The following is a 12,093-nucleotide window of genomic DNA, read 5'->3' on the forward strand; positions in this document are numbered from 1 at the left end:
AATTTCAGAAAATGTCTATGAATCAAACATTTCCCTGAAAAGTGCTGTGGAAAAGAATTTCCAACTGATATTAACAATTATGTTTCATATACATTGATGCTGTTTGTTAGTTGATTAGTTAGTAAGTCAGGATTATTTTGTTTTAAGGACTAAATAGTAACAATTTTATACAGGGTACATCAGCAGTGCATGTTTATTTGTGATTTTGTCATTTCTGATCTGTTATCCAAGATATAGCTGTCACTGAACGCGGAATTGTGTCTTCAGAAAAAGCTGTAATCTAAGATATAGATTATTTATTTTAGATTAGAAATATATAATTATGTTTATAATCTCTGTATTTATTAATATAACATTTATATAATTTAGTAATATTACATTTAATATTTTTAATATTAAATAAAAATAAATAAACAAAAAAATATTTATTTATTGGGAGATTTATTTTTAACCAGATCATTAGACAAAGATTAAAAACTGCATTAAAAAATTCTAACTTGTAGTAGACCAAATTCTGACAAATGCTTGACATCAGAGTTTAATGCTTGCTTCCTGTTACTTAGCTAATTATAAGGGCTATTTGGAAGGTAACTTCCCCGATTCGTTGTTAAAAAACCCAATTGATAAAATAATCATTTATTATATCCTTCTTAATTTTAAAATTTTCTATATAATTGCTGTCCAAATTAAGGCACTAGTCATATCTGTTTTTGAATTCCCTCATCATAAAACTCTGCCACCTGTGAATTAAACCAGGTAATAATACAGTTTTTCAACTCCTTGTCATTTTCAAAATGTTGCACTGCTAATCATTTCTTCATTTTAGGGAAAAGGTGATTTTCACTGGGAGCCAAATCAGGGCTGTATGGAGGATAGTTAAACAACTCCCATTTTAAACTGTTGATTTGGCTTGAGTGCGTTAGGGCAGTTTGCAGATGAGCATTATCATGAAGAAGAAAGAAGCTGAGGCACCTATGAACACAAAATTTATGGAAACCTAATCATTAACTTAAGAGTATTTATACATTAATACTATCATTGAAAACATTACTAAAACTTACAAAAAAAAAAAAACAAAAAAATAAAAATTAAACTAGCCTAATAATCACGTAATAAAATATATTTAAAAAAATCAAAAAACAAAAATAATGTTAAAAACAATTTGTGTAGAGTTTATAAAATTAAATGAAATGATTATGATGATATTTATATAGGAAAAACAAATAAATCCTTTAAAGCTAGTTTTCTTAACATTATAGAAATTACAAAAATAATTAATTAGGTTTATCAAATAAGACAGATCATCTAATAAACAGTAAAAATTCTGTTTCTGATATTAGAAATTTATAAATAATAGAAATTAATAAAGATGATAAAAAATTAAATACATTAGAAAAATATTACATATATAAATATAAACAAAAGTTCAGCTTGATAAACCATCAGACAGTGTTTCGGGGAGGGAGACAGTCTTTAATAATTGCAACAGATAGCAGCTCTCTTTATAATAAATTAGTATGCAGTTTTCATTATTCTAGTATTTGTATTTTTAAACTTTTATTGTACAATAATGGAATTATTTCAATCATGATTGAGGATGCGGGATCCTGCGACAGTACTTTCATGGAAAATTAAGGTAAGATATGACTTAGCTCAATATTGTACCAGGTGATTTATTTAATAAAATATGTATATGATTATTAAGAATGCTTTTTTACTTTTTTAAAAAAAGAATAACAATAATTTGCTATTCGTCATGTATTTTTATTATAGTCTCCATTTTATTACTTTGTATTGATATGGATTTATCATCTATGCAGGTCCGAAACCCACCTGGAAATGAAAGTGACCCTAATATTTTAGATAAAGGAAGCACAGGAGGTAAACGGCAGCAAGCAATTGAGCAGCAGTTTTTACAGAAGCAGCTCATTGTTGAAGAATTACAGGTGAACATTATTTCATGAAAAAATGCATAACATCATTTAGTTTAATCTCATCTCTGTTTTATTTTAATCACATACCTTTACTTCATTTGTTAAGGCAGATGTAATTTTGTTTTCTGCAGTAAAATATTTATAAAATTCAGCTTTTTCATATTTTTGAAAATTTTGTCATCTACTTTTCAAATAGGTGTGTGAATAGTGGATTGCATTTCAAAGCCTATTATGTTTACTTGTTCTGTACATGTCCTTACTGTGGAGGGTTAACATATCTATAACAACAGTTGATTCCAGATATTGTGGATTCAATTTTCATATAAAATTGTTTCGCAAAATTTATTTTGTATTTTAGTACAGCCCATATTTATTCATGATTCTGTTCTAAGCTTGCACACTATTAAAATGTAAGTCAACAGCAATTTGTAACTGATATGAAGTTAATTTTGTTACTTATATAACTTTCAATAGTTCTAACAGCTCACTGTTATTGCTGTAAATTGTTGAAGGCATACCTCTGACTTCAGTCTTGTTATTAGTGTCAGAATACAGCTTGGCGTTGGTCATGTTCATGGATGGTTGCTCTTGTTACTGAAAATATTAAAAAAATGTTATATTCAGGAATATTTTTAACTATAAAAAACCTATTCAACATTTATTTGTTTGAAGCAAAGAGATTTGAGACATTTGCTTTGAGATCTTTTGTAATAAATGGAAGTTAGTCTACAAGCTATTCCATAATCTCAGTGGAACGCTATTATGCAAAGTTTTTCATAATTGAGATTAACAGATGGGTACATATATGTGTGAAAATGTTAGTACCTCAATTGCTGTGTATGAAAGCACTTAAAGGCACTCTACAAACTTCTGTGTGTTCCATTAAGGTTCATCTCACTGAATTAAGGTATTTTGGATACTAATAAAAGATTTAATAAGTTACAGAAGACATTGAAATTAATACTGGAACAGGATTTCATTGCATTTTTATTCTTTCAAAAATTAAAATGCAATGAAATGCTTTTTTACTTAAAATTGTGTACTCCTTTATTTTGAATGTTGAAAACAAAGGTTTTGGGCAAAGGTAGACCTTTGCCCAAAAATAAAATTAATCATAGGAGTCAAGTGATGAGAAAACCTTATTTATCAATAAGGTAGTACTTCTGTTATTTGTGTAACATTAAAAGTCATTCGAAAACATCAAAATTTATTTTTGTGAAAAACATTCATTTGGCTGTGTTCACTTAAAAAGTTATATAGAAATTTCAGTGTTAGAGTTTTTATACTTACCTGAAAGAAGTTAATAAGTTCCTAGAAGAAATTAGTTTCATGAATAAACAAGAATAAATAGTTATGTTGGCAGCTTGCTATACTTTATTTGCCGTCATTCCCTCAGATTCCTAGTTTAGTAGATTGCTGATTTCCTTCTATTTGATGTAGTTATAATTTTGAGTCTAGGATTGGTTGTATTTTGTACAAATACTAAATAGCTGATAAACTCGTAGTAAAATTTTAAAGCTCTGTATTATGTGAATTGCCATTAGGGTATTAAACTTGACTGTTGGAGTTAGTCAATAGATAAGTTAGACTCTGAACCTACCAGTTTAACATACGTACCTTTCATAATGTACATGGGTCCAGTGTAGTGTACTGAATTGAAATGTGTTCATTGGTGATGATGACCTTGATAGCCATTTACAGCATTTGCTGTGGCTGATGCAGTTGAAGACATTTAAGACAGTTATTTGCAAGCAGGTAATAGATTTGACCCCTTTTCATAAAATTTAGCCCTGTAATGATTAAAATTAACTATGGATTTATTATTAATAATCATAATTAAGAATTAACTTTTTTATCATAATAATTTTAATATTTCTTGTAGAGATAAACAAATAAGTAAATCTACCAAAGTTGATCAAAAGTTTTTAATTAGTTGATATTAATATATAATGTTTAATGTTTATATTCTGTAGAGAGTGGAACAAGAATTAAAGGATAAAGCACCACAGTTAGTCGAGGCTGTGTTACCTGTTCCTGTATCTTCATCTCCTTCTGTAACACCTACTAGTAACTTTATTCCGTTGTCACTAGCCAGAGACTTGGACCAAAATGTTACATCTCATGGTAGGTTATAAGCTTTTTGTTATACACTTTCAAATAGTTAATGTATTCACATTTCAAGTAGTTAATGTTACATCATGTGTTCTCACAGATGAATACACAACGTGTTCATACCTCAGTATATGTTTATATGCATGTACATTGCAGTTACACTGTGCCTTTTAAGGAGAAATTTCTCTTAATGTTTAATGGTTGCTATGGAAAAAAAATTAAATTCAATCGATACCAGAGTTCTGTTGACCTTTTTATTTAGCTCAGATAGTTGTCTGCCCAGAATAAGAGAACTTTGAAGCTAGTAAAGCTGTATATTCCCTAAATCACCTATATTAAAAGTACTAAACATTCAGTACAACAATAAGGTATTATAGATAGTTAGTGTAGTTTCTAGGTTAATTTGGAGAATCGATCATTGTAGCTAAAATTTACGAAAGCAGGTTAATTTAGATAGTAATTTTAACAGTCTTAAGGTTGCCACTGTTTATTAGGGTTTCAAATTATACTTTGAAAAAAGTAAAAGTTTACCAAGTATTTTATTATCATACTTAAAATTCAATTATGAGAATTATGAAAATAAATTAAGAAATGTAATAAAAATGCAAAGGAGATATTTTTTCATAGTTGATGACTGTCATAAATGAGTTGTTTGGAAGTGTAAATCTGCCTAACTTACATGATTCCATTAAATAAGTTTCAATATCACATACTGAAATTCCTTGGTTCGTCAAAATAGCCCAGTAAATCTCCATATTTGGGTATGTTCTATCAGATTAACAGGAGGCACATTTTCAAATGACTGTATTTAGTTTGTATAAAGTATTATTTCTTCCTGTAAATATGGTATTGCAAGTATGAATGGAAGTGAAATATTAGACTTCTTATTCATTTCTATTGGTTCATAGTCACATTGTAACAATTTAATAGTAGTATGTATTTATAACCCTACTTTTGACCACCGCAGAATTTTACTTTTGGTTTTGAGAAGTAATTAACTAATTATTAAAAAATGGTGCCAATTAACACAAAAAAAAAAACGTATAATTCCATTTATTCAAGTTGTTATGAATCGGATCTCAGTTACATACCAGGTTTGAAATTATTTGACCATTCTAAGTATTCAGTTTTTATTGATCTTTGTTGTCATCATTGTAATTTGCACGTTATAAATCTTATGTTCAAGATATTTTTTTATGTTTTGTACTTCCAGGTATTGTCAACACCACTCAAGGTTTATTCAGTAGTGGTGTTAGCAGTGGACCACTGTCATTGCATAACTCATTTAAGTCAGATTCTGTTGTTCCAACATCAGGGTCTGGCCTTACTCCACAACCTGTGGCACTTATTAGTGCCAGTGCAGATGTAGTGCAGGTAAGATTAATTTTATCAAATGACAAATATTATTGATTTATTACTTTTTTGTGAAACATTGTGACTTGAAATATTGTCTTTTTGTGAAATGTTATGACCATCCATTATAAAGAGAGATGGTGTATTTTTAAAAATTAGAGTAAATGTTATTTTTACTATTCTTGTTTTTAGTAATGCTTCAGAGCAATATTTTGGGAATGACATTTTACCAAAATGTATTTTATTTATATTTATCTGCATATGCACTTTGCACTATATTGTATTTCATATAATCAAAATCATTATCTTTCTTAAAAACAGTCATTTATAGTGTAAGTTTTATTTCCAATATTTCATGTGCATGTACATGTGTGTATTTGTGTATGTATGAAGAGAGAGCAGCATACAGGAAAAAGTAAATTCTTGTTCTGAACAGCATTATAAGCAAAACTTGTATAGTTAAATTTTTGAAATAGTAAAATCTTTCTCCAATAATTTTTTTCTGTTATAACGATAAGGGTCATGCTATATGAATGAATAATTAATAACTATATTTCACTGTAAAATTTTAACCAATTACATAATGATCACATACATTAATAAAAATTAAGAAATCATTTTTTATTTTGAATAAAATCATGTACTGTGTAGTCAGAGTTTTTACTCAGTCTTTTGTGGTTGTGTCTAGTATTGTGATAAGTTAAAATTTATTTTTTACTAGATAAGAAAAGGAAAAATATTCCGTAGGGCTTTTAAAGGGGAGCAACTTGGAAGGAGGAAGTTTAAAGTTTCGGTGACTGACTTAAAATAAAATAAATAAATGAAAACATTTAAAAAGTCATTCATATATCTAAAGGAACAAAGTTGGAAAATTTTCACTAATACATAAGAAAATGCCGTTGAATACATTAATCAATGTTATGATGGTAGATGATATGTATTATATAATACTTTAGAATAACCACGTAACAAAAGAAGCATTCCATTTACAGGACTTGATTGAACAGTAATTGAGTTCTGATCTTAAGGGTCTCCTCCCATAACTAACAGATATTTCATCTATGAAATAATCTGTTAATGAGGAGGAAAGTTTTATCAAAAACTCTGATTAAAAAAGATGTTATTATTAATCTTCATCCAGTTAGCTTGTACCAGCTAAGAAATTAATTACTCTTTCAGAACTGTGCAAATGGTATACTTTGATGTACCTAAGAGAATTATGATAAAGAAAAAAATCCATTGTTTAGTCACAACAACAACAACAACAGAAATGAGAACTTATGATGTTTGTAAACAATGTACTTTTTATTGAAGTAATAATACGTGTTTGCCTGTTCAAAAATCAAACTTATTCAAAATTAACACCATACATTAGTTTTTATATAAAAATTTTAATGTTTTGGTGCTAAATTGAAGTACTTAGATAATTGCCTATTATTTCTTTTTTACTCTGTGATTTGTGGCTTTAAGATGAAATTGAGTGTTAAGAAAAAATGGTTTTTGTTTCTCAAATGAGTTTGTGGTCCTATTTGTATCTCAAATGGTTCTTAGAGCTTATCTCTGAATTTAACTTTCGACTTTTATGAGGGTCAGTTTTATTATGTTTATACATTTGGTATATAGTCTCAGGTTTCTTAGTATCTTTAGTAGGGATTCTCTATGGATGCATTCATAAGCTTTCTTGAAATATACAAATGCTATTACATTACCATGTCTGTTTCTTTTCCTGTTGTAATTCATTATTAGCTTGAGACTTATGATCTGATCCGGACCGCTCCTCCAGGATTTGAAACCTCTCTGGTATTCTCCTAGTTCTTTCTTGACTTGTGAACTGATCCTGTTGAGAATGATTCTTGAAAGAATTTTGTATGTTGTGTCTATGAGTGAGATTCCCCTGTAATTGTTGGGTCTGTTTTGTTCCCTTTATGGTGTAGTGATGGATGAGGGCTGTCTTCCAGTGTTCTGATAGTTCTTTGATCCAGATGTTGACTACCTGTAATTGAAGAGAAATTTTTGCTGATCTTCCTGCATGTTTCCAGATATCTACAAAAGTCTGATCTCCTGCTGCTTTGTAATTCTTCATCTCATGTACTGCTTAGTAGACTTCTTTTGTTGTAGGAGGGTTGATGTTTTCTGGAGATCTTGGTGTTGCAGTTTAGTAGTTCTGTTGGTTCTTCCCAATTTAGGAGTTTGTTGAAATATTTAGCTAGGATTTCCATGTTGTCTTTGTTGTTATGGGCCAGATTTTGGTTTTCATTCTTTATTAGTAGGGTTGGGGGTTCATATTTTTGGAGCTGATTTTTGAAGGTTTTTTGTAATAAGTCGCTCAACTATGTTATATTGAATTTTTTTTTATTGGCTTCAGTGTGTCTTTATGGTGTTGTTTTTTTATTCTCCTTAGGGTTCAGATGGTTTCTTTTCTTTTGTTTTACTAGATTTTGGAAGGATATTTCTGTTTTTTGGGATTGGTGAAATAGCCATACTTGATGCCTTTTCTCCACTGTTTTGTCACATTCACTGTTCCACCATTGATATTTTTTACAGGATTTTATTGGGGTTAATTCCTCTTTACTTTGTTTAAGGCTATTGACTAGATCTTCAAGTTTATCTGTGATTGTTATTTTTTTGGTTGCTTTTTGGTAATTATTCTTGATTATTTGGGTCAGATCCATTTTTCTTTTAGTTTTAGGGGCTTGATTTTTTTGCTTTCTTTGGAGAGTAAATTTAATTTTGACTTCATAGTGATCTGAGCCTGTGTCTACGCCTAGGAGGACTTTACGTTGTAGATCTTGTGATTGTGTTTGTTCATGAAGACGATCTAGTTGCCATTCTTCTTTAGTGAAGTCAGGGTTTTTTCAGGGTTTGAGTTTTTGAAGTTTCCTCTTGAAATATGTGGATTTTAAGATTAGGTTGTGGTTTCTGCTGAGATGGATGAGTCTCAGCAGAGACTCGTTTTTGTTATATGTTTGTAGATTCTATATTCTTGAGATTCCATGGCATCCTGGTCGGTGTTTCTTATTACTGCAGACCCATGATGAGAATTTTGTGTTGGTCCAATAGGCCAGTTATTATTTTTAGTTTACCAGTCTGCATGAATGAGTTTACATTGTATGTGGAAATGTAGGTGATTTGGTTTGGTTTTGAATTTGTATTTTTTTTTTGTTCATGTGTGTAGCGTTGGGACATTTCAGTGCTTCTGATGACATGTTATCTTATAAGTGGCAGTCCACCATATCTGCATACTGTTTTCTCTGAACTCTGGTGTTGCTTGGTTCAGTGGATGGAGTATTCCATAAAAGACCTTTCATGATTGTCAAGGGGTTACCTGTGGTCGGACTTGGTCCTGAGTTACAATTCTGGATGTGATCTATTGAGGTGTGATTTGATAATAAATGAAGCTGTGAAGTTTCTTTAGATTTAGTTCACCGGACAAATTTCTCCTATTTGTTCCGGATATATTCAGGTGCACCTCGTGGAGGCTCAATCTGACGTTTGTTAAAGTTGTTATTTTGGTGAAAAGTTACAAAGTCTGATACTAAACATTTCACCGAATTTTATATTATTACATTAAAAAAAAAATATTCTTTAATGATTTGTCATTTTTTTCTGAAATTATGTTTTCTATTGTGAAATTTTGAAAGATTGTTCAAGTACTGGAATTCCAGTACTGGACAGCAAAATTTTATAATAGTAAACATAATTTCAGAAAAAAAATGACAAAACATTAAAGAATATATTTTAATGTAATAAATTTAGAATTTAATACCAACTGAAGATGCAAGATACCTTGTAAACCGGTTATTGGAAATCAATATAGTAAGTTTAATTCATCTAATTTCTGTGTTTTGGTGATTTATATTTAATATATTAGATTTTATTCACACCGTGGTCAAAATGTTAATGAATTAATTATTTGATTATTAAAAATATATATATTGCTTGTTTTTTTATAAAAAAACTTTTTTATATAGATATGTATGTATTTTTTCAGACAACTGCAATTAGTGACCGTCCAAAAGCCAAACCATTCTCCAAAAAGGAAGGTAAAAATTTACGAAAGCAACAGGCAGCATATCAGGCTGTGGTAGCTCTGCAACAACAGAGACAGAACAAGGTACAGCTGACACATCTTGCACAAATTAATGAACAGTTACAGCAGCAGGTAAGGCACATTGTCAGAGTAGGATTTATATTATTGCTTATTATTTTCCAGTTTGTTCTGTTATTAGGTAGGATGATAATTTTTCCAATTACAGTAATTTATTTTCAGATTGGTGCTTTTGTTTTGTTTGTGGGATGGTGTCATTAATTTATATGAAGCATTATTTGTATTACAAGGGGGAGCTAGTGGAAATGTAATAAATTTTATGATGATAATAATTACTAGATTTAGAATTAAATGTACTACAATCTGTTCATGGATTTATCTCAAATTCCACATACACCTTTATCAATTTGAATTTTTTTCTGTTGGTCAAAAGCAAATATCATAAGGGGGACTTGGGGGAGTGCAAGAAATAATAGATAGGAAAATGTGCAAATTCTGGCAATTTGAAAACTTTTCTTCATGAACTGAATTCAGTCAGATCAGCATTGTTTCATATATATATTCAAATTTACGGTTAGATTATCAGTTTTTAAACTGGACATTGTATCAGGACTGCCTCACACTGTAATCAAATATTATATGCAATTTGATAATATTTCTCTGTGGAAATAAAAATACATCACTAAGTAGACATAGTACCAGATAGCCTTTTTTTTTCAAAATTCTAATTTTTCTTGTGAGTTCCTTTTTTTGACTGTGAGAGTTTTGATAGAACTAAAATTCTTTTATTAGTAGCACTAGCCTCCGCATTTATAGCAACAACTTGTAAGAACAGTGTTTAGTTTATAATTGTAACAAGAACCGAAGCCTGAGAACTTGTGATATCTTTGTATTTAGCCAAGGAAGCATCGCTGAAATAAGGCCGCTGAACATACTACTATGTAATCAATCAGAAAACTTCATTATTTGTCATTCAGAAGGGCAAAATAACAATTTTTCAGGTTTCATGCTATTATTAATTTGATTGGAATGTTATGTGAAAAATAAAATTAATTAAATTAATTTAAAATGGTAAACATTTTACTAGTACATTGAAAAATAGGAAATATTTCTTTCTTTTAAATTGAATTGCAAATGAAGGCATTGATGTCGATATTTTGCCTACATTTCTGTTTTGAATGTATTTTTATCATTTGATGTATAAAACTACTGAATCAATGTTGTGCTAGGTGGTTCAACAACAACAACAACAACAACAACAACAGCAACAGCAGCAGCAACAACATCAAATGCAGCAGCAACAACAACCCCAGGCACAACCACAACAGCAACAACAGCAGCAGCAACAACAACAACAACAACAACAACAACAACAACATCAACTACAGCAGCAACATATACAGCAACAACATCTACAGCAACAACAGCAACACCTTCAAATACTTCAACACCAACATCACCAGCACCAGTTGTTGCTACAGCAGCAGCAGCAGCAGCAACACCAACAGCAGTTGCAACAACAGCAGCAGCAACAACAACAGCAACAACAACAACAGCAATTGCAACAACAACAACAGCAACAGCAGGAACAACAGCAACAGCTTGTTGGAACAGTGTCTCCAGCACCTGTTACTAGTTCTGCCGAACTTGAAAGGTATAAAACCATGGCATATAATGCTGGAAAAAGAGATATGAAAGCCCACTTTCAGAAACTGGACCCAAGTATTAGCCTAGCAACACCACAGCGAATTCGTAATCAAGTGCTCAAGGCTATTCACCAAGAAAAGCAAAAACGAACCTTACAGCAGGTATGAATGATCTTTATTATTTAATACATAACTGTTATTTACGTTTGGCCTTGTATCTTAAGTAAATAAAATTAATAAAAAAGGGTATTTTATCTAGGATGGCGTTAAAATAGACATTTTTTTAAAAAGATTATTGAAATCTTGGCTCAACAATACCTTAAAGCAGCCAGATCAGAAATATGTTTGATAAAATCTTTCATGTTAGCATATTTTATCATACAATATTGTTTAAATTTAACAATCATAAAAACGTTTTCAGTGTAGAAAGAAAAAGAAAGATCTAGTACCCTCAGTAGAAAATGGATGAGGGAGCAGTGTGGCGTATATGGTCAAAGCCTATTTTTCAAACAACCATTCCTTTGTGGCACTGGAGCAAGCGTTCCATACTCACTTTATGAACATCTTCATTTTCATCCTACAAGATGTTTGTTGTGCAAGAATTATCACCATATGATTTTCAGAACTGAATAACAGTGTGCAAAACTTTATCAGAAAATTTACCCCTTGACACATATGTTTTCTTTAGTATGAGGTACAATTGTTTAACCTTCTGGAGGTGTCAGGCAGAATATGTGCTATTGGAATGGTAACAACCCTAGAGAGCTCTGTGGGAAGCCACTTCACAGTGATGTAAATTGCAATGTCTGTATGGCATGTGTTGTCAAGAATTGAGTTATTGGCCCTTTCAGAGGAAGACAATCACACAGACAGTCAATTCACAGCGATATGTGGACATGATTCAAACATTTTTGAATCAGCTTTAAAGAAATACATCTTAGAAATATCTGATTAACAGGGATGGTGTCAAGGCCCACACAGCTCGAATTTTGAGGGCAAT

At 30.5% G+C, this 12,093-nt stretch overlaps 1 protein-coding gene across 5 annotated transcripts in view; it reads left to right on the forward strand.

Annotated features, from left to right (window-relative positions):
- Nucleotides 1-12,093, forward strand: part of mask (multiple ankyrin repeats single KH domain) — a 233,708-nt gene that overhangs the window by 74,640 nt on the left and 146,975 nt on the right. For all 5 annotated transcript variants that reach the window (XM_075363965.1, XM_075363982.1, XM_075363999.1 and 2 more), the window contains exons 15-19: nt 1,821-1,946; nt 3,908-4,058; nt 5,260-5,420; nt 9,391-9,561; nt 10,677-11,255. In XM_075363965.1, coding sequence (XP_075220080.1) covers nt 1,821-1,946; nt 3,908-4,058; nt 5,260-5,420; nt 9,391-9,561; nt 10,677-11,255 — 1,188 coding nt within the window. The remainder of the gene's footprint in view (nt 1-1,820; nt 1,947-3,907; nt 4,059-5,259; nt 5,421-9,390; nt 9,562-10,676; nt 11,256-12,093) is intronic.

Source organism: Lycorma delicatula, chromosome 1 (genome assembly GCF_047948215.1).
Source record: "Lycorma delicatula isolate Av1 chromosome 1, ASM4794821v1, whole genome shotgun sequence".
In the NCBI taxonomy this organism is placed as follows: Eukaryota; Metazoa; Arthropoda; class Insecta; order Hemiptera; family Fulgoridae; genus Lycorma; species Lycorma delicatula.